The sequence below is a fragment of the Procambarus clarkii genome, chromosome 76, assembly GCF_040958095.1.
Source record: "Procambarus clarkii isolate CNS0578487 chromosome 76, FALCON_Pclarkii_2.0, whole genome shotgun sequence".
Taxonomy (NCBI): Eukaryota; Metazoa; Arthropoda; class Malacostraca; order Decapoda; family Cambaridae; genus Procambarus; species Procambarus clarkii.
Window position 1 is genome coordinate 16,484,968 of NC_091225.1, and position 24,177 is coordinate 16,509,144.

The window sequence follows — 24,177 nt, forward strand, 5'->3', positions numbered from 1 at the left end:
AGTAGAACTTTAAGAGTTGGATTTCTTATGACAATAGGTAGTTTCATACTTTCCTATCAAATTTTAATATCTAGCCCATTATAATTAACTTCAGATTACTGGAACCAAGGTGTTCCAGGTCTGGCATTTAGTAAGGCACTGGTGAAATACCATGTTGTATAGAAGTTTGTTTGACATTTAAGTCAATGTATGTGTTTACAACACTTCCACTAATCTTTCAATGTTTCATGTTGCTTAGCCTTAAATGTAGTCTATACAATTAAGTTTAATTTTACATTTAAGATACTTTACTAATTTGCAATGTTTGTTAATCTGAAAAACAATTAAATCTAAACTCAGTTTGGCATATTGCATGCAGAAAACTCTAAAGTTTATTGGTCAATTAGTTTTCACTTTAGTAAGTTTATAAATTTCAGAAGTTCTTTATTTCTGATGCAAAGTCTAACATCTAATCAGTAATTTCCAGCATGATAGAATCTTTGCTAATTTCAGGATAAAGTACAGTATAAAGTAGTTTCATTAGAATATTTATTGCATAGTATACAGTGTAACATCTAATATTGACTATTGTCAATTTCAGGTTGTGGGAAGCTGCTCCTCCTAGATGCAATCCACTGAAGACTCCAAAAGATCAAGGCCAGGGAAAACTCCAGTCCCAAGGACAACATCCACCTGTAAAAGAAAAATAAAGTATATCAAACAGGGACACTCATTTTATTAACACTAACACATACAAATTACTACCAAAACCCCTAAGTCCCAATCTTTTAAGATTGGCTCAGCAAGGCCTACCCCTTATTTACATTTTTAGGCAGGACTTGTTGGCTGAAAGAGTGGAACACATCTTTTGGTTTAGTGCCCTCAACATGATGTACATAGGCTTCTTGTGAAGCCTATGTACATCATGTTCCAGGCACTAAACCTCTGGATGTATCCACTCTTTCAGTGAACAAGCCCTGTAGTTATTAACAATGTTTGCACATTGTTAAGGGTCCCTACACCTAAGCAATTCTAGTCCATCTATTGGATGGGTAGTAGAGCAGGGCTCTGAAAAAGCCAAGCCAGGGAAATCTGCAAGACTGCCTGGTCCCCTTCTATGAAATGGGGTAGGATCAGTACAAACTGCATCAATCCCTGCCGGTGGTAACAGTAGGACTTTGGTACACATCTATAAATGGACTAGATGAAAGAAAGTAAATTATTTAGTTGACATAGCTAAAACATTTAATTCCACATACCAACTTTTGTAGATTTGAAGAGTAGAACAGCCACACTGAAGCAAGTCGATGCTTTGATGACATTGTAATCTTCCATACCACCTGAAACAGTTACCCAAATTAGCTTGTTAAACAACATTTTACATATGCAGGTTCCTTTAATCTTACAATTAAGATTGTTAGAATTCTCACTTTAATGCTAATCAAGCAAAAACATTAAACTTAGTTTGACTAACCATAAGTACATTAAAGTCAGTAATATCTTTCAGCAATTTACTTTTTCTACATGTAAGCATCATTTTTAGATTATCTTTAGCCATAATGATCAATTTTAAGTTATTATACTATTTACAATAATGTTTACTACCACTCACCTAATTCAGCACGTCAAGCAATTAACACCTTCAAACTCAGGGCTGAAGTTCAACTTTCCCATCAATATTCTGGAAGACAATATCTATATAAGCTTCAAATAAATAAACCAAGTTGCAGTACAGTTACCATTCAATATTTAATTTGTGTACTGTACCATCATTCAATTCTTTAATTTATGAACATAAACTTTTAAGCTACAAACATATTAAATCCCCAAGGATCATTACGAGGGTTCAAACCTACATCCAACTGCAGGATCCATGATATCAGTAGACCTCCCAGTTGAGATTCTTTTACCATGTTGTGGCACAGTCTTAAGGCACATCTGGGATCCTCCGACTTAAGTTTGAACCCTCATCACAGCCCTTGTGCATTAAAAATCACATTGTGATTTGTGTAATTTATAAATGAACGACTTCTAGCCAAATAATTAAGAACCATGCAAACAAATTAAGATTTAAATAAAACTCATAAAATCTTAAACTTTCAAATTTATGCCATTTAACAGTTAGTGCCCAACTTTACATTCACAAATTATAAGTTACATTTATTCTATTCAAAGCACAATTCCTGCAAGAATTAACTTTAGGATATAGTACCCACTAGTCAAGGCCTTCAGCTAGTTTCTATTTACCCCATTTCCAGGCCCCTTCACAATTTCATTAAATATTTAGGTAAAAATTATGTAAACACATTTTACCTGTTAAACTAAATAAACTTACTTTTGCCCTCTAATTCTGACAACTATGCTACTTTCTGTAGCATTTAACACCTCCAGCGATTGTTCTGCAACTGTTCCTGAAGTTATGTTCGAAGGACCTTCCACAACCTGTCAATGGAACATTAAATATGGTTAATAAGGTTTTGCATAGCAATTTCATTTGTTTAACTTTAAAAGATTTGTCATTTTAAAACTACACTAACAAATTATCTACTTCCCCCGCCATATCTAATTTATAAATTTTAAGATAAAGCACTCTGAAGTCCACATTTAAGGTTTATGCGCTACAAAATTTGTACTTCAAATTTATAGTTTACGATTCCCCTCCCCCATATATCTCAATGGTACTAAAATATACCATTACTCTTTGGTAACATGTATTTGGAACATTCCAATCAAACTCAAGAGTTGTTGCTATTTATGTCAAAAAAATACGACATCTTTTTCTTGTACAGCCACAAGCATGCGTACCATTTAGGCCAATAACTATTCCATGTTACCCCAGAACTAAATATTTAACTAGGTACCAATTTTACACCGTTAAACAGATGATACAGTTACTCGCCCAGGATTCATGCCAAATCACTCTTGCTTGCGGATCAAATGGGATTTAATCTTAAATAGATAAGCAAACTGTACAGAGATCTAAATGTATTTGCCATTTGTTGCCACTTTTAAAGAACTTTAACCTCATTTAGTAAAAATTTATAAAACCCACCAAACCGGGAAGGCTATGTAGTACCATCGAGTGTGGAAGTTTAAGGCACGAGATTCAAGAACGTGTTTAAGAAAAAATTGAAGATTAGAACCACAGCTAACAAGTGAGAACCCAGTTCGGTTGTGACCTGCACTGGCTCCACCACCAGAGTACCACAGAGGTGAAGAACCTGCTAGTCATAGGAAATGACCTTACCCACAATATTGCAGATCTTCCAAATCTGCGGCAGAGGAGTATCTGACGTAATGGTGGAAACACTTCCAACTCTCGCGCCTCGCTGTATGGGAGGTCCAACAGGCCGCTGCACTTTCTGAAACAAAATATAAGAATCAGCCATCGTCAGTCTTTTTCAGGCTGCACACTTACAGCCGACAACCCTAGCAATCCACATTCCAGGGAATGCACTTCCGTGTGCCCTGGAAGGTAGAGCAAGGAATAGAGGGTAGCATCGAAGACTAATGAAAACGAGGAGGGTGCAAGGAAGAGGTAGTAAGGAGAGGTCACAGTAGCACGGAGGGTGAATAGGTTCTAATCAGCTTTGGCAAACTGCCACCTAGGGAAGGAGAGGGGAGGGTGAAAAGACGAGGGAAAACAAGGATGGTGAAATGGTCACTTATGGAGGTTATGAACCCTCCACGAGATATCCAAGTACTGTACAGAGACGATCAGAGAAAGATCAAGACAGGAAAGTGAGAGTTACAGTCCACATGGGGTGGGCTCATCAGAATTCAGGGAAGAGAACGAATGGTTCGAGAAGGCCGCCTCGGGTGTGTCAACATCACCCCAAAGGGTATGTCGACAGTTTAAATAACCAAACAGGAACACCAGCTCTGTTAAGGAGTCCAGGAGGTTCCTGACACCAGGAAGGGAAAGAGGGACATTTGGGGGGAAAAATTTAACTGATCTACATTTTACTCAAAAACATGGCCAGCAAAATAATGGATAGGACATGGAAACAGTAGGAGGACAAAGGGATTATCAGTACAAATCAAGAGACCAATATAGTTATGGGCCCCAGCAAGATCAAGGGAGAGGGGAAGAAGTGAATAACCACGACAGTTATCACGACGAGCACCAAGCATCGGCTCCCAGAGACAAAGTGGTGAAACCTAAACAGAAGTTGGAGTTTATGGGAGTTAGCATAAAACCCATGAATATTCTATTGAAGAATTGACATTATCAAAAAGATAAAAGGACAGCAACAGAACAAAAAAGGTAAATAACACAGCATATTAAAAAACTAAAGATCAGAATAAGGTTTAGCGGGCCATGGGTTAACTTGGTAAGAATGGAGGGAAAAAAAAGAGCAGGACACCAGAGGCAGATAGACAGGGTTCTGGGAGGGGGGAGGGGGGGCTGTCAAGGCCAGGAGGTAGAAACTCTAGGTCAGCAACCAAGAGGGAATTGGGCCAAAAGAAACTTCCACATTAGGGACAGGGGGCCCCAAACCAATAAAATGGGGACTAAGCAATAGTTAGGGGGCGAGGAAGAAAGGAATGCCGTCTCTTCTTACCCGCAGGGGGAGGAGGATGAGAGGAGCCAGGCTTACGTTTCTGACAGACAGGTGTTCCACTAACATCGTACTGGCCGATTGACTAGGGTCTTAAGTGAAGAATGGGAGTGAGCAACATTAAGATTACTGGGAGGATGGACATCAGCCTGGACAGACAGGCTACGTGGAAGGCCAAGAGGTAGTGGGGAGGGACAGGAAGTATCGGGGAAAACGAAATGACTTGGCAGACAGGGTAGGAAGAGGAGGGGGAATCCAGAAGGAGATTCACGAGAGATACCTTCCAACCCAGGACGTAAAGGAACATGGAAGGTGGTGGGCATGTTCGGGTGCAAGGCCTAAAATGGTTGTGGGACAAAGGTGGGAAGGACGAGGAGAGGTAGAACAACGTGTGAGCATAAGATACGCCAGTGAAGGGGGTGGACACTGCAAACCGTGTCTTGCCTCGGGAAAGAGTCAAATGATCCTGCTGTTTCAAGTTAAGGACTACTTCAAGCTTTGATTGATACACTTGAGAGAATGTAGGGTGGGCCTCGCCGCAATTCAGGTAGCAAGCCCGGGGGATATGAGCAATCTCTCTTAGAGTGGCTATCGTCCCCACACATGGGGCAGAGAGAAACGAAGACTTGTGTATTTGAGGGCACCATGCTCTAACTTGCCTCACTTATTACAACGAGTGAGGGGGGGGGGGGGGATGTACTCTTGAACAGGGCACCTGGCACCAGCAAGAATGACGTGGCTGAAGGGTCTTGCTATCAAAAGGTGATACTATCAAAAGTGAGGTTTGTTTTTACAAACCAATGTGTTGATATTACAATATCACTGAATGTGAAATTATGAAAGATTGTCACCTTGCAGATGTGAAGTGAAACTAATCTGACAGTTGTGCATTTACCCCCCCCCCCCCCCCCCTCTACTTTACGTCACGACAACGACAGCCAGAAAGGGAAGGGGGACCTCATTTAGTAGAAAACTTACCATCACTAATATCTACAGTATGGGCAATGATAATCTATACAATTGTGTTCTATTAACATTTTTTCAACTTTTAGCTTATGAACACCTACATTAAATATCCTAATATACATGAACTTTCGTAAAGACTTACTGTAATGCCTTTTATACTTTAAGTTTGATGTTTGCGACTATATTACCAACAGGTAATATATAAATTAGATTTTAACTACCTTCAAATACAAACATTTGCTATAATAAGTAATTATAAAATTGAAAACCAATATAATAACCACCCTTTCACCAAGTTATGATCATTATTCTAATTAACACAATGTTGTACAATATTATGACAATATTTTCCAAAACATTTATTCAACTTGCCAACTTCAATGCAACAGTAATCTATCTTGTCAATGTGGAGCGGTGATTATTCCTTCAATCCCATGCACCACTACAAACTTGCAACCAACGTTTCTAAGTTATGTTTGGCTTTAACAACTACAGCCAAGTTGGGAAAAAAGCTGCCTTGCATCACCTTGTTGCTCAAACAAGGTAAACTGCCTATAACACCAATATATTTATAATCTAGTAAGAAGTAAATTTGTAGGCAAGACAGATGTGCCAAGAACCTTATTAAACATTCAAAAACATTGAAAAAGCTCGTTTCAATAAATTTAGAGAAACAACTAAATACCACAATTCATCACTATTTACAATAAGTGACTTCAACTAACCCAGAGTTAGTAATCAAATTTAATTTCAGTACGTTGCAACAGCCATTTCAGATAATGCATCTCCACCTGTCAAGAGAAAATATTTCTACATTTTAGTATACTTTGTTATTATGAAGCTTACAAATTATGAACTTACGTAATTTAATATTCATAAAGTGCTCTCAGTATAACAAGTCGCATTAGAAAGTTTATGAAACTTACAACATTTGCACACTAAACCAATAGATACAAATTAAAATAATTACATAATAAATTTGACCATGCAAGGCAAAGTTTCAAGAATCTAGTAACATTGCACTGATCAATGTCACATTTACCACTAATCTCACCCCTTAGTCTGACATTTAACATCTGACAGCCATTATGGTGTGTGCAATGAACATTTTAACAACCATTTAATTTTTATTATGCAACATACTAGCTAAAAAATTACTGAACTACCAATAAGGACAAGTTATGAACTGCCTTAGCTACCTCATCCCTTGTTGGATTTTACCTCAAACTTATTTCAATGAACTTTGATTTTCCTCAGCCAATGGATCACCTAAGACTTGTGTACTTCATTGACAATAGAGTATATTTACTACAGAGACTATTGAGCCTGTATATCGAGTAGAGATTAATCATTACAGTAGCCAGTTTTCCATAAGTAAAATAAGATTACCTCTTAAAATAACAGCAGCCTACAGCTTGGGGGTTACATCAAGAAGAGAAATTTGAACGTTTGTCTTTACTACTCCAACAGGTATGGCCACAATCAACTTTCTGGAAATATTCACTCAAGTTAACAAAATTGTGGACCATAATTATTAAACTGCAGTACCACATTGTGCATCAATGTTAATTGATAATTATACAATTTAGTATTTTAGTAGAATTAATTTTGTTGTCTATGCCAAGATACTAGATTATAAACCTAATCATTGTCATGCCCTTGAAGACTGACAATACGTTAATGCTAAATTACAATAGGCACAACTTGCAACCTTTAAAGTATTTTGACAAGGAAATATCTATGGGTTTGACAACTCTCCCAAGGGAGATACAAGCCTATGCTACACTTTAATTTCATTTTCTTTTAAATAAAAGTTATATTACCTAATTATTTACAACTTCCCAAGACCGAAGCTGGAAGATTCACCTCATGCTGTCAATCTTAGGAAACAGTGCAAAGACTATATAAAAAGTAGCATTGGCATAATTAATAAAACTACATTTCACAATAGTAAAGACTGACTGACTACACAAATCTCCCTGGAACTACCAAACCAATTAATTTTATCTAAATTTAATGGAACAATTGCCTACTTTTGTAAGTACACTTTGCTCTGGTTATTTTTTGGTATCTAAACTAGGATTCAGTCACCATTTCCATTAAATATTTAAAGTGTTCGTTCCCCCAAAATTATATAAACAAGGCCATCATGCAAATTTACTTTGCAAATTAAGCTCCTAATATAGGACCTCCAGCAACTCTGGATACATGGATTTTTTTAAAGCTTTCCAAACCTACCACACTACTGGTTAGGAAAGTTATTAAATGTGCTTTAACTTACAAAAGATAAAAACCAAAAGTTTAAAAATAGTGAAAAGGCCTTACAAATTACTAAACGTCGCAGAACCATATATTCTATTTTTTTGGGCTGACTTAAGGATGTTAATTCATGTTAAAGTGAAGGGTATGAAGCCCATACAAAAATGATCAACACTAGTTTTAAATTAGCTTGTCTTCAAGCTACTAAAGCTTAACATGTGCAGCATAATATAAATTCTAAAAATATTACCTTGCCGTAGATCACGAGGAGGACTAAGTCACAATCGCCAATCAAAATTGCACGAGTGGAAGCTTCAGTGAGAAAAACCAACACCCTGAAAATAAAAGTTTACACTTTAGAAAGCAGTTATACAACACATTCGCCCAACTAATTATACCAAGGCATGGACACTTTACCGATTTTATCTGCTTTAGAGGATACTTAATACCAGCCAATAAGTCATTCTTTATGAAACTGCCATTAATAAAAACTGTACATTGCAAGTCAGACAGGATGGTACCAATTTCACACTGAAAATCTATAAGTTTGCAAAACTGTCAAGAACAATAAGTTGAGTGCAACATTAAAATTGTTTAAAGAGACTACAATGCAGAACAAAACTAAAGATGCTTCCCCCCCCCCCCCCACCCACAGTTACAATCCAATGGAACAGTCCCACTAAAGCCACGAGTGCCAAGCTATGCTGCCGTTTAAGGTAAAGCTTTACAAAATAAGGAAATGGAAAAGAGGGGGGTACCCGAGAAACTGCCAAGGAGGGGGGGGGGTCAGATTATCTGTACCTTTTACAGTTTAGTGTAGACTTTTCCTCCCCACAGGATCTGGGTCTTGTCCACTCCAACGTCGGCCAGAGTTGGTGCCGGCTGCTGTCTCATGCTATACATTACTTCAGGAAACTAGTGCCTCGCTCTTCACCATAGGGTACATCAGCTCAGGACCTCACTAACATGTTGGGAGGCAGTCAAAGCCTAGCCAGTCAACAACTTGGGCTGGAGAGCTGTAGCAGCCGAAACAATTTACCACCTGCAAATACAATTTAATTAAAGACTAACAAAATTGGCAAATTTTAGGAATATTTGGAGTAAATTTATGCAGGACCAAAGAAATGAAAATCACTCAAAACATTTAAACACAAAGTGGATCAGTTTTCAAATGGGCACCAGAAAGCAATTTAGTAATCTTTAGTAAATACAGATAAAATATTTGTTAAAAACACTAATCATCTCTGTCATTGTCCTTTATTTGACCTGTCAGTTTTTAATGGACCTATCCTTTCCCTCATCTTAGTTCAATATAACTGAAAAAACCTTTTAGGATTTTACTTTACTTGCTCTGATATGCGAACTTCATAGTTTCTTTTTGCTTTCCTAATCTAACACTTCTAACCAGTTTTATGAATTCCTGTTCTAAACCGACTTCCCCATGCTTAATCCTTTTGTACCAAGCTCTCTTTACCTATAAGGTTCTTTAAATTCTTTGTTATCCACTTTGGGTCATTAGTATTTGATCTATTCAATTTGTATGGTATACTACATTCCTGTGCTTTTAGAATATTCTTAAACAAGTTATATATTAAATCCACATCGAAATCCCCTTTTACGTCACCTATTGCTGGGTTCATGTCTCTCCAAGACCGGCCCATACCCAAGACTTCCCAATCCATTTGACCCAAAAAATTTCTTGGGCTATTAAAATCAGCTTTTCGAAAATCACTAACAGAATTCTCCTACAGGTCTATTCCATTCTATGCTAAATCTGACTTCTCTGATCACTGTTCCCTACCTCACTCCCTATTTCGATGTCATTAATTTGTGTTGACCTGTTAACACTAAATCTAAAATTTTCCCGCATTGGTTCCTTAATGTGTTGCGTAAGAAAACATTCAATTAATTCTAGAAAATCTTCTGCTTCACTATTCCGTTTTGTTCAACCAGTTTATTCCACTAAAGTTAAAGTCACCCATGACAAATATTAGATCTAGATGCTCTAGATATTTCATCCCATAGATGCTTTGCTTCCATTCTGTCTAAATTTGGTGGCCTATATATAACTCATTATAATATTTGCTTTCTTTTAATTCTATCCAAATAGTTTGCGGGTGGCTCAGTTTTTATTCCCTCTTTGAGACTACATTTCAAATTGTCCCCAACATACATGGCTACTCCCCCTCATCTAATATATCTGATAGTTTAAATCCATTTATTTTATATTCAGCTAATAGTCCTCTATTTTCTACATTCATCCATGTTTCGGCATGTGCAATAATCTTTGTGCAGACAAGAGCATTTAATTCGTTAATTTTATTTCTTGGACTTCTACTGTTAGTGCAATATACCCTAAGTGAATTGTTATTTTGATGCCCTTTTCTTTCCCTGATCATTTTGCCAATTCTTTTCTCCCACGAACACATTACCTCCAAATCTATTCCCATAACACTACTAACATTTTAAACCCAAACAAACACCTCTAACCACTGGTTCCAACGAGTTTGCAACAGCAACAACCGCAGCCCTCGATAGTTGCACCCCATCACGAGCATACATTTCATTTCTTCCACAGAAGTGTTTCCAGTTGTCTATGAAAGATACTGCATTTGATTTGCAATATCTTTCCAGCCGGCAAGTGACACCAAGTGGCCTCAACATCCATTCATTACCCACTCCCTTTGAAGAAAGGAGCAAGGGAGGAATCCTGATCATAACTAATTCAATGGCTGTCTTGAATCTATTAGTTCCTCACTCCTAACTCGTCCAGCATCATTACCCCCTGCACTAATACAAATAATGGGTTTGTTCCCATTTCCCATCATAATATCATTCATGTTTCCAACAATACCACCAATTCCAGCTCCCGGATAGCAAACCCTTAATCTGTTCCCCCCTATCTCTGGCACAAAACGTTCTGTCTAAATACCTCACCTGGGAATCTCCCAAAACCAAAATTCGCGTCGGTACCTCCTTAACTTTCTGAGCAGCCCGAGGGGTCTGCGCTCCGCCGCTCCTCGCCGATTTCCGTTTCGAGTGAACTGCAGTCTCACCACAGCACTTTTCGTCCAACACGGCAAATGAATTTGCTGTCCTTAAGGCGTCTGTAGGCAGCCTTGTCAAGGTCTTCAAGACCCCTGTCCTTAACGACTATCCACGACGAGGTCTTGTTAATATTGGTCTCCTCCGTTTCTTCCCGATGTTTCAGCCGTTTCAGCTGTTCTGTAAGTAAGGAGTGCTGTAAACTAGATTACCAAGATTAAAGCTTTGGTATGGTGATGCAACACCTATTTAACTTCAGTCAACAGTATACATTATCAACTTTGGCTTTCACTATTTAAATATATTAATTAACTTTAGTTAATAGCCATATTAGCTTCCGATTAAAACTAGGCCTAAGCAGGTTAGAACATAAGAATGAAGGTAACTTCAGAAGGGCTGTTGGCCCATACAATGCAGCTCCTTATATCCACCCACTTATACTGAACAATTTACCTACGCTTCAAACTATCTAGGGATTACAAATCACAACGTGATGCATTAGATGAACAAATCCACAACGGCCGTGACGAGGATTCTAACCTGCGTCCAAGAGCATCCCAGACGCTGCCTTAATCGATTGAGCTACGACATGGTAAGATTTTACCATGTGCTCAGTCTATTAAAGCAGAGTGATGCTCTTTGACGCAGGTTACAATCCTCATCACGGCCCTTGTGGATTTATCTAGAGATCCCACTTCCACATTGTTACACGCTAATTTGTTACACCAAAACCCTTTTGTCGAACTAGTATTTACCCAGGTCTTTCCTAAAGCTAAACTATACAATTCATACCCTTTGTTTCGGGGTCGTCTTGTGCATACTCTTAATACCCCATTAATATTCCCTCATGTCCATTTGTCCACTTTTACACCTATCATGTCACTAATTTTGCCTTTTTAGAGGCATGCATTTATGCCTTTTCAATCTTTTCATACATCACTTTTCCAATTTGCGGGGTTAACTCATCGTACGTTGAATGCATTATTTTATACCCGTTCCATAGCATGCCAACCAGAACTGCATCACCTAAATGGGGCTTTAACAAGAGCAAGATACCTGGAGAATACCAGGTATTTTATTACTAGTGCTTTGACAAATCACTGTCCCATTTGCCCCAATTATGAACATTTATGCATTTTTTATCAAACTCTGGTCCCTCTTGTAATCCACACCATCTAGCTCTTACCTGTACTATCATTTCCTAGCCTTAAAACCTTTTATTTGTCAGCATTAGACTGCATCTGGCAATTATACCATTTCAAAACCATCCTCTAAGTGATAGCAAGTATTTTCGATTTTTTTTTATTTTGCAATTCTTCCTGCTCCAACATCTTCAACCGAGGTCCCAGAATAGCCTTGAGACACTAACAATATTTCCTTAAACACCATTTATACTAACCACTTTGGTATAGCAATGCTCTAAACTTCATACACCACCCAATATTTTGAGCCTTTATCAATTTTTTCCATTTGGCACTATCAAAAAAAATTTGTTAAAGTCATGGTACACATCACAAACCTTATCACTATTGCATCAACTATGCAAGTGTTACATCATTAACAGCAAATTTTAGAACTATGCAATTTATGTATGATTTTTCCAAAAGGAATACAAATATTGGTAGTTTTAAGATTAAAGTAACTTCCCACAATAGACTAAGCCAATTGGCCGTTAATTTGACAAGGAAATTAAACCTTACCTTTGTGCGCTTCCGGGGCTTAGCGTCCCCGCGGCCCGGTCGTCGACCAGGCCTCCTGGTTGCTGGACTGATCAACCAGGCTGTTCGACTTTGCTGCTCGCAGCCTGACGTATGAGTCACAGCCTGGTTGATCAGGTAACCTTAGAATAATTTCTAAAAATTCTTTAAAATTTTCGTTTTCCTTTGAAACTTACCACATTAGTACCTTCACACGTCTAGTACTGCCTGACTAATAAGTGCCTAACTAATACCTCTCAAAGCTGCCCCTTTAAGCACCCTGGCAAAGACTTATCAGACTAGAGTTACCATTTGTTTAAATAAACCACCATCCTCCCTGGTAACTGCTGAATTAGCCAACCTGTACTCCCAAAGTCTTGTTCGGCTGATAATGTTTAGTAAATACAGAACAAAAACCTAGTTATCTCCGTTATCACTTCTGACAGTTTTAGATGGACCTCAAACTTACCCTAATCTATTCGATACAAGACCTTTTGTCTTTGTCCTGAACTGAGAAGTACTTAAAAACTCCAGCCGCACGTTAGGCGTAATTAAAGGGCCGCCCTTTGCTGAAGAATTTTTAAAAATTCAAAACAATCAGATTAAGCGTCTAACGTGGTTTCTAGGACATGTTCCCACATAGGTATAAGCCTATGAAACCGCCGAAGCCATACCGTTTAAACGGCTTTCAAAAGTGCGGGGAATTAATTTTTTTTTTTTAAATTTTGCCCCGAGGGGCGAGTTTATTGGGCAGCGCCACTCATCTTTTGAGTGGACACCGCCATAGCAGCATGTACAACACTCGCCAAGAGGAAGAAAACCCGCTGGGTTGTTCATCCTGTCACTTGTACCCAGACACAGCGGGAACTTTCCTTAACTGTCAAGTTAACAGCTCTTCAAACGAAGATTAACATCCATCAACCCTAAAAAACCTCAAGTTATTCCGCAAGATAACGATCCGTTTCAAACCGTATGTAGCTTACACAGGTAAGCTACTTTTACCTACACAATTTCCCTCCCCCCCCCCCCTTCATATTACTAACGATACCCATTAAATAAATCTTAAACAAAACCTAACTAAACAGCCTAAAATTGGTTATTAGCACAAATGAATTACAAAGACGCGCTTTAAAAAGCTACAAGACTCGCTACATACCCGCTAGTCTACCACACTGGCCGACACATCCTCTTCCAACACAAGTCAAACAGTTACTACCGATCTTGGCCCTCAACAAGCCTCACATCACTTACTGTGCCCAGAAACATATATAGACTAGCAACTGACCATAACACTCATGTATTGGATATAGACTAACGCGGGGTTAATGTGTAGTGCTGCTGTCAAAACATAGATGGCGCACACCCTAATGGTCATGCCAATGGACTCACCTAGTTGTGCTTACGGGGCTGAGCTTCGACTATTTCTGCCCGAAACGCTTTGCGTAATAGTGGTTTTTAGGCTTTGTATATACTAGCTCTATCAATAAATCCATCAATGTTTGTATCTCACCTTGTATGTATGTACTTTACCTGAATAAACATTTTGATTCTGATTTTGATTTTTGATTTTGATATTTGCTCCCGCCCCTCAGCTGTCAATCAATTGGTGTACAAGCTCCTGAACCTGTATCATGAACCTGAACCTTATATTCTTATATAACATCATTATGTTATATAAGAACATAAGAATTAAGGTAACTGCAGAAGGCCTATTGGCCCATACGAGGCTGTTCCTATTTACTGTGATGAGTTTTTCCAGCTGGATTTTAATATTTAACAGTTTTGGCATGTACAGCTCCGGCACGTTTCCTATCACCTAATACATAAGAACATAAGAATTAAGGCAACTGCAGAAGGCCTATTGGCCCATACGAGGCATCTCCTATTCATAACCACCCAATATCCCACCCACATACATGTCAAATTCAAAATTCAAATTTTTATTCGGGAAAAGTACATACATAGATGATGTGTTACAAACATAATGTTGGATTTATAGAGCTAGTGCATACAATACCTAAAGCCACTAATACGCATAGCGTATTGTTCAACCCACGCTTTAAACAATCAAGGGACCCCACCTCCACTTTACGCGGTAATTGGTTTCACAAATCAACAATCCTGTTACCGAACCAGTAAACACCTCTATCATGTCACCCCTAACTCTTCGCCTTTCCAGCTAATGCAATTTAAGCTTTGTCAATCTTTCTTCATATGAGAGGTTTCTAATTCCTTGCCCGAAACGCATTGCGTAATAGTGGCTTTAGGCATTGTATGTACTAGCTCTATCTATATATCAATCCATTAATGTAACATCACTTGTATGTATGTACCTTACCTGAATAAACATATTTATTATTATTTATTTTAATTTGCGTGACTAACTTTGTCATCCTATGCTGGACGTATTCTAGTGAATTTGTATCCATTCTATAGTACGGCGACCAAAACTGAACTGCATAATCTAAATGGGGCCTAACCAGGGGCCGGATTCAGGAAGGTACTTACGAGGTTTTTCCTCTTAGCTAAGAGCGTTTTCCGTCTTAGCGCCTTTGTGGCGGCTACGTCCGTATTCAATTAACTACCCTAAGTGGAAAAATCTTCGTAAGTTCATTCCGGGATTTAAGTGTGGTTTCGACCACTCGTAGCTTTACGTAAACTGGATATAAGTCATTTTTTCTCTACTACATAACACTGGGATCGATTTATGATATTGGAACATGACCAAAATATTATAGCTGGTGAATCTAGTGAAGAGGAATCCTTCGTGTTAGTTATATATGCATTCTCTGCTTGAAACTTGAAGTAAATATGTGTTTGATAATAGTAGAATTAGTTTTATAATAGCAAGATATTATACCAGTAGTTATTAAGTAAATAAACACTGGTGAACATGAAATATGAGAGAAGGTGATGAGCCCTGCCTGATGGGATCATTTACTATCACCAAATGCGCCTGTTCACCTAGTAGTAAGGGTGTACCTTAGCTATACATACCCATTTCTAATTTATTTAGTTTGGTTTTATTTTGAAATTAAATCTGGGTGAGACATAAAATAAAAATATGCTGCACAAATGATGTTAGGTAAGGAGAAGGGTAAAAATGTCACAAACTTTATTCATTGAATACTTAAAGCTATAATTATGACTATATAGACTATTAAAAAAGAGAGAGGAAAATAGGGGTCCAAGACCTATACCTGTTATACAATTTGGGTGTGGAACAAGTAATTATCAAAAGAAGGCACCATGCCGGGAAGGCTATGTAGCAGTGAGGTGAGGCAGCTACTTATTTGAGAAATGCTTATTTTATTTACCTTATAAGCTGAGGCAACTTATTTTATTTGAGGAATACTCAGCTGATTCCTCTACATTTAGCATGGAACAAATTTGTGTCCAAGACCTCTTCCTGTTAATCAATTTGGCTGTGTGTAACCAAACTAGAAGTGCTCTACAAATCGAGGGACCCAGAATGTGGAATGACCTCCTGAATCATGTCAAAGGCTGTACCTCTCTCAACCAGTTTAAGAGTTAAACCAAGTACTGCCTAATTAACTCCATGTAACCTAACTTACCTCCTAAATGTCAACCGATATAAACGATTCTTCGCGGCAGGGGATCGTATTCCAGGGACCATAGGATTAAGGACTTGCCCGAAACGCTACGCGTACTAGTGGCTGTACAAGAATGTAACAACTCTTGTATATATCTCAAAAAAAAAAAAAAAAAAAAAAAAAAAAAAAAAAAAACCATGTCTTGCTATTTTTTAAACAACGCTGTTCACCAACGTGTACAATTGCTGATTTATGCTATGTTAACCCCCCTTTTTGTATTTTTTATTCCTTCTTTCAACACAATTTATACCTAATCCCGATTACTATTAAGTTTTAGTCTTTTTCCCCCCCCACACCTTGCCCGAAATGCTATGAGTATTAGTGGCTTTAGGTATTGTATGTACTAGCTCTGTCTATAAATCCAACATTATGTTTGTAAATCAACTGTATGTACTTTTCCTGAATAAAATGTATTTATTATTTATTTTTTAATCAGTAAGTATTAAAAGAAGGCACCAAGCTGGGAAGGCTATGTAGCACCATTGTGTGTAACAATAAACCAAATTTTTTTTTAACAAATAATGCACCTGTATGGTAAAACAAATCCTGTCAGCTGTAAAAATATTGATGCAGTTATTAAATGAAAAATATAATGAAAGAAATATTACTGGTTTATTTTTATCCTATCTTTTTGTACTGTACAGTATATCCAAGGAAGTGAAATATTGAGACATAATGCACAATTTAATGAATGATTAGCATGGATTAGCAGTTCAAAAGAAATATGACTATTACATATCAACATGAGATCTTAATGATCCATGGTCAACATGATTTAATAAGGATAATACAGTACTGAATTTGTAATAATACAAACTATAATTTAAAATCTTTATTACTGATTTTTTTTATTAAGATTAGGTATACACAGCAATGTACTACTACCCTATTCTATATGAAATATTACACAGTGTAGATAAAAAACTAGCTATAAGTTTATCTAATACTCCCATCTCACAGGCTGGTTAGACATACTGTACATGGAATCAATTTAGAAAATACCAGCCTCAATACAAAAAACAAATCAACTCTGACTAAACAACTCTAAGCAATTTTCACAAGAGGTAAGCACTGAATCATGGAAACATTATATTATAATTACTCTTACCAGTTTCTACCAGACTCCTCTCAAACAATGTATTTTTAAACATGTTTAGGTATACACAGCAATGTGCTGCTTCCCTATTCTGTATAAAGGACCACACAGTGTAGATCAAAAACCAGCTACAAGCTCATCCAACATCATCACCTCACAGGATGGCCAGTTATACATGGAATTAGGAGAGAACAAAATACTTAATGCTGATCTACTAGCCCCCACTGGCAAAATTTGGGTGCAGCACAAGAATATCTTCCAATATTCATGAGTGTATGAAGTAATTACAGAGCTCAAAATACCTCATACCATTTGGTATGAAATCACTGATAACAGGACAATCACAGATATAGTGTTGGAGAGTATGTTCTCTCAAGTAGGACTGAAAACAGATGTTTTTTTCCACCAAGAGGGCTATAAACTCATGGAACCGCCTACCCGCTGAAGCCGTAAATGCCAAATTCCAGCTAAAAAATATCATTAAGACAATTGGCGGGCCCTTTAACAAGTCGCCGGCTTTCTGCCCTCTTCGAGGCCACTAGATAGTTAGTGGCCCTTGGGTAAATTCAGTAAATATATACAATAATTGTCAGCGCATCTTCCGAGCAACAAGGACAGCTACACAGTATCTCTTAGAATTACGTAGGTAAACAACAAATGTAACATATTTGTTTAATACAATGTCGGTGCTGGCTGTAGAAGTTGAAAAAACATTGTTTTACTTCGAAATATACTAATTTTATAAGAAAATTCGACGTAAATAGGAGGCAGTAGAGCTCCGATAAGCCAGCGCTAAATCTTCAATATGAAGAATGTTGCTGCTCTCTGATTGGCCAAACGAAACACAGTAGTGACCTCTATCGGCACGCAGGTGAACCAACAATTTTCTTCCTAAGTGGACCTTATTGAATCGCACCTAAGCATCTTCTTAGGGCGCACTTAGGAACCTTCGTAGCAAACCCACTTACGAAGAAATACACAGAGCTTCCTGAATCTAGGTCCAGAGCAAGATATAGCTGAAGAACAACACCAGGTGTCTTATTAGTAATGCTTCGATTAATAAATCACAATGTCCTATTTGCCTTATTACGAATATTTATGCATTGATTTTTTGGTTTTAAATTCCTACTAATCATAACTCCCAGATCCCTTTCGCAATCTCAACACCATCTAGCCCGTATCTTGTAATTCATCATTTCCTAGCCTTAAAACCTTACATGTGTCAGCATTAAACTGCATCTGCCAATCTTTTGATCATTTCAAAACCCTATTAAGATCGTCTTGAAGTGATAGCGAGTCTTCGTCCATGTTTATCTTCCTCCCGATTTTCGTTTAATGTATGTATAAACAATTCAACAAAGTTACAACAATCTTGATGCAAGATTCTTATATCTCTCCAGAATATCATAAATCTTTCCATTGAGACACATCCAGGCTATTTGTTCCGGAACAATCCTTATCTCAATCATCCAATCACAACAATCCAAATATCCTTGGATATTTGTATCCAAGCCTGAGCCACATGTGTATAGTCACTCCAAGCATTTCTCCTTTTACCATAAGTAAAAGGCAGAAAAGGGTTAGGCAGAAAAGGTATTGAGTTGGGGGGAAGGGAATAGATAGGGAGGATGTGTGGGTGAGAAATGGGCACCACTGGTCACCTCATCTGGTAGAATATAATGACAAATGAATGTCTGTTACTATTACAAGTGGTGATGAGCATGAAAGCTCTGCCATAACATAAAATTATATTGAAACCTTTAAAAAACTATTATGTTCTATTAAGCTTAAGGACTACATTAAATACAATCATAATTGCACATGCTCCAGCATTTTGGAATTAAGAAAAACTAAATATTACAGAATTCTATAATTTATTACTTTTCTGTGGTAAAAGAACCAAATCTATTTAATTATACAGTTACAATACAGATTGACACCCGACGCGTCAGACGTATACAATACATTGAGTAACTCCGAGCACAGTCTCAACAACAACATTTTGCCAGCTTTTTATTTGAGTAATTACTTATACCTGTAGTTAAACTTATACTTAGACAATTTTTACAAGTAAAGTTGCCATGGAAGAAACAACGGGTATTGAGATATGGAAGGTTGGAAATGTTGACCAATTGATGAAATGTCACTATAATACAACAAAAAGAAAAAGGAGTAGAAAATGAAAAATAACAGGAGACACCCACACTACACATATGTGGGTGTCTAGTTATCTGTCACATTGTGACACTGTCTGCAAGAAAATTAAAGATTTAGTTTTAGAGAAACGTATTAATTCTTCAAGGGACAAGATGAGGAAAGGGAAAGGGAGAGAAATATGTATAACTTGGCTGCATTGTAAACTATATACTATGAAACAGGGCTTACTTAGCAAGGGCACGAAGAGGCAAAGTATCATACAGAGGGTATTGAGAGATACAGATGGCAGGACCCTCTACACTTGACCTGCATCAGTATACATACCTGTATATCTGAAGGTATAGAAGGGGAAGAATATACATATGAGAAGCTGGGGATGTAGAGGCTTGTGAGTACTAGGTTCAAGGGTTTTATAACCAGTGGAAATATCCTTATGTTCAATTCAGGCTTCATTCGCTGGCAGGCTCCCAGCGATGATTTGCATGAGCTGTACAGAACACCTACACTCCCGGTGGAACAAGACACCGCTGAGCAAGAGGGCGGTGTGGAATGTTAACTATCTACAATACAGAACTCTTGTCAAGCTCTTAGAGGAGACTGGTGAGGGATATTAAAGTGATTCTCTTCTTCCTTCTCTTATCTCAACAAGAAGATTGGCAACATTGTGACATATTGTGTCCACACACACACACACATTTTCATGGGTGTGCATGTGCGAGGAGCGTGTGCATGTACTCACCTTACTAGGCAAGCACATGCACAAGCACATTTTCGATGAAGCAAATTTTTGCAGAGCTTGACTGGTTAGTAGTGCTAGAGGCGTCCTCATCATAAACGAGAAACTGTAATGCCAACACTACACAAACTATGGAGACACTTTGAGACAGGGACGTGTAACAAACACCTGGCTGTGTTCAATAAATGAGACTAGCAATAACATTGGCCTATTTACATTTCAGGGTTCTATTATGTCATTGTAATATAAACTTTGATAAATCTTATTTCATAACAAACTGGAAGCTGCCTTACCTCTCATACAATAGATTTTCTCTTCAGAAAAGTTGCATGTCTTAGTAATTTGGTCAGATCTGGCAGGCGTATGATTAAAGTAGTAAGTACTGGCCTTCTAAAATATACTGACATTAACATTATATAGTGAGTAACAAATTCCAGATGGAGTAATTTCAGTGTTACTGTGCAGTTTAGTATTCATACTACATTCATGGTGAAGCCAGATTCCAACCCAAACTGCTGAAATCTATATGCAGGCGATGAGTCACAATAACATGGCTGAAGTATGTTGACCAATCCACACATTAGAAAATGAAGGGACGACGACATTTCGGTCCATCCTGGACCATTCTCAAGTCGATTGTCCCTTCATTTTCTAGTGTGTGGATTGGTCAACATGCTGAAATCTAGATAGAAAAGACCTAAACTGCAGGAAAACTGAAGATTACCGTCTGGCATTACTCAGTACCAGAGTGAAACCTTGCACACAGGTGGCCAGTGACCACTTATCCGACCACCGTCCACAATAGTTTTGCGGTCTGAGTGCATGAACTATCCATCCGACCACTGGTCGACATCCTCCCCATGGTTCATAATTTGAGTGCAAGTATCTTACGCACGCTAACCTCACAAATACCAATAGTGGGATTCAAAATTGTGACAATAATTTGGTTCTATTAAGTCACTTGGTGGGATTGACAGATAAATTACAGTGTGTTCAAACACAGGAAGATCACCGCTTTTAATGGCGCAGATATTGATGGTACGAGGAGTAATTATTGACAGATGTCAGATCTTGTGTGTGATGCTGCTCTTCGTCTTGTGCTAGTGTGCAGGAAGATGGTTGTGGTGATGGTTGGTGGTAGTGGTGGTGGTAGTTGTTAGTGGTCGCTGGTAGTGATGGTGGTTGCTGGTGGCAGCTGTGGTGGTGGTTGTTGTGATGGCAGTTAGTGTTGGTAGTGTTGATGGGTGATGGCTGTTGTGGTACTTCTTGTTGGTGATGGCAGTGGTGGGTGTCGGTGGTGGTAGGTGGTGATGGCAGCTGTTGTGGTGGTATGATGAAAATAGTAATGAGCTCTACATGTTCATCATGAGAACAGCCATAGACGTCATGAAGTAGATGGTGAGGCCGACCTTCTTCATGGCAGCCGAGTCTCCGCTGTTCTCTGCAGACATCAACACCTGCGGACACACACACACACATGCCTTAATAGCAATTTCATTAAATAAAACTACATTAAATCTAAGAACAACAGTACTGTATACCTATACAATTTCTCCTCATCCTAAAGCATATCTACATAAACACAAATATAGAAGTTTGTTCAATCTATAGTGTTGAACATGAACTTTTCATATTTAGGTTTGCCTGAGTGTATATAATTGATTAAATTGATACACTATTGATATGTACATTGCATAGACCTGTATATATATAGAATAAATTGGTTATTTTATCCTCCCTCTCGAAACAAGAAGTTAAATCCAGATAGTGTCCAAACCCAACGCATTTGTCTCATTTTCTTTGAGAATTGAGTTTAATAAATCTAATCTGTAATGTATCTTGGCTTGTGTCTTCGTACAACTGCTTCTACTATAGTACTGATACTTCTACTGCTGCTACCACTACTACTACTGCTATTATTATTACTACTGTTACTTATACTGCTGCTACTTATACTGCTGCTACTGTGGCTGCTGCTGCTGCTGCTGCTGCTGCTGTGTGCTGTTGATACTCCTCTGTGCTGGTGCTGTGTAGTTGTTGCAACCACGATCCTGTTCAGGAAAACGCCACACAACGACAAGCCTTTATCGTTGTCACAGTGTTCCGGAAGAACTTTTTCAGATTCAGTATAATGAAATATACATTAAATATCCTTATTCTACGCCCATTTTCTGCATTTCATTTTTCCAAGCTTGACTAACTCATTATGTGAACCCACTTAACCAATATGCCACCTAACCAAATGCTACTAAACCCAATGCTACTCGCTTCTCTACCACAAACACTAATCCCAGTTGTACCCCCATCACTAACTCATTCTGCTGGCCTCATCTTCACTCCATCACTCGAACCCCTCATGACCCTACTATTAGGTTATGGGCCTACACACGACATATGTTCTCCCCATCTGCCAACACAACAAAGCTATATTTTTGGATCGTTAGAACATCCCGAATAGGAGGTGGAATTGTAACAGGTGAAAATCTTTGGATTCACTATTTTGACCACATTTGTGATGGTACACATTTATGATGGTAACCAAAGATAGCGACGTTGCCATCATATGTTGTTCTCTTACATGCAGTATCATCTCATTGATGTCTCTGATGTATCAATCAGCACACAACCCAATGTGTTTGGTGGCAGTAGAAAGGGTGTTTATACTTCATAATTTTGGTATATTCCCATTATATAAATGAAGATAAAGGTACCAATTACAATGTTTGCAATTTACACACTCTTGACATGTAATTTACAGATAATTGTGAATATATTGTTTTCTTCCACAGATAAACATCAACCATTTTGAAGATATTTTGCCTCTTAAGTTGATTGAAGTACCAGTGAAGAGTTCATCGTAAGGAAATATGTCTGAGGTATGTTGTGTATGTTGTATACAGGAGCAGTGAGCAGCGGAGTATGGTGCATGTATGTGACTGAATTACAGTGCCATAAATAGTGGAGAAACAGTCAAATGGAGAATAGTGATTAAGGTAATAGCATGCAATAAGAGTAGTATCAGTCCATGAATACTGATGGCGAGTAAAATTATGATATACGGTGTATTGAACAGGTCAGTGAAGAGTATTCAGTACATATCTTAACTGTGTTAATAAACAAATCCTTAACTGGAGTTAAAATGTAAAAATACTCTAAACTGTTGGGACAGAATAAGATACAATTATGAAACTCCTTCCCTCCGCCCCTCTTCTGCCCCAGAACTCAAATGCTAAGAGTTGAGTAGGAACACTTTCAGCAGTCCAAAGGAGAGGCAACAATCCACAAGTGAAGTTGGTGGAAATATTAAACTTAGTGTGTAAGTTCTATGGGGTTCACTGTCCCCAGTCAAGGGGGACTGTATTGATAACAGGAAAGCTTCCTCTGGCAGAGAGAATTAGCTATGGTTGAGAGTCGAGAAGGAAGGTGAGACTTTAGCCACTATATTAGAGGATTTTGCGAGTGATATGTAAATTCTAAGAATCTAGGAAAGTTGTACTGAGGTGTAGTAAAGTTGGAGGTGATTTGTGGACCATAAGTGCACTGGTGGTTTAAATGAAACGAAAGGTGTAATGGTTAATTTGTCATTCTTCACTTTGTCTTGTTCCCCATTTTTGCTGGACTACATCTTACCTTACACCCTTTCTGGCTCCTTAATCTCCATTATACGTTTTACTGTACTTCATCCCTGAACCTGTCTATTTCTGAACTAAGTTAAGCATTTGCTAGAATTCTTACTCGGCTTGAGGCAAAGTCGTGATGTCTGCCACTGTTGCATGAAAATATTACTGTGCCAATATTTTTGTTTGTTCCTGGGAAGCCAGTGTTATTCTCTGATTGCTTATGCCTTTTTAGCAAATGTTTATTTCCTCTCAAACTTTATGCTTTGTTCTTTGCCTATGACAGGTTAGGGAAGACATTTTTAAAAGATACCTGAAGGCTGCAGACTTATGAAACAAGACACTACAGGTGTAGAGAAGGCAGTAGCAGCCTTCAAGTACAGTACTGTACCTGTACTTTCAAGACATCTTCCCTAGGTTGTCATGGGCAATGGTCAAAGCTTAGTTTG

The 24,177-nt window shown here is 38.1% G+C and overlaps 2 protein-coding genes and 1 long non-coding RNA gene across 16 annotated transcripts in view; 1 reads left to right on the top strand and 2 right to left on the bottom strand.

Moving 5' to 3' along the window:
- The window catches only part of LOC123771595 (DBH-like monooxygenase protein 1), a 92,597-nt gene extending 91,893 nt beyond the window's left edge, over positions 1-704 (top strand). For both annotated transcript variants that reach the window (XM_069313648.1, XM_069313647.1), the window contains exon 19: positions 581-704. The gene's annotated coding sequence lies outside the window, so the exon portion shown is untranslated. The remainder of the gene's footprint in view (positions 1-580) is intronic.
- LOC123773217 (uncharacterized) lies at positions 511-15,035 on the bottom strand. Of its 12 annotated transcripts, none has more exons than XR_011224786.1 (11): positions 13,665-14,061; positions 10,740-10,991; positions 8,568-8,808; positions 8,017-8,101; positions 6,897-6,997; positions 6,233-6,298; positions 3,227-3,341; positions 2,315-2,421; positions 1,592-1,660; positions 1,239-1,319; positions 511-672 (listed from the first exon to the last, which is right to left on the bottom strand). It is a non-coding gene; the product is annotated as an uncharacterized lncRNA (long non-coding RNA). The 12 variants fall into 12 exon arrangements; XR_011224794.1 differs by lacking the exon at positions 511-672 and adding an exon at positions 7,331-7,387 and having other exon boundaries at positions 1,205-1,319; positions 13,665-14,369; XR_011224792.1 differs by lacking the exons at positions 511-672; positions 13,665-14,061 and adding an exon at positions 15,017-15,035 and having other exon boundaries at positions 1,205-1,319.
- A 4,040-nt stretch (positions 15,036-19,075) lies between these two features.
- LOC123771509 (carbonic anhydrase 2) overlaps positions 19,076-24,177 on the bottom strand; it is a 277,143-nt gene continuing 272,041 nt past the window's right edge. For both annotated transcript variants that reach the window (XM_069313650.1, XM_045764103.2), the window contains one exon: positions 19,076-21,568. In XM_069313650.1, the coding sequence (XP_069169751.1) occupies positions 21,464-21,568 (105 nt within the window). In that variant the 3' untranslated portion in view covers positions 19,076-21,463. The remainder of the gene's footprint in view (positions 21,569-24,177) is intronic.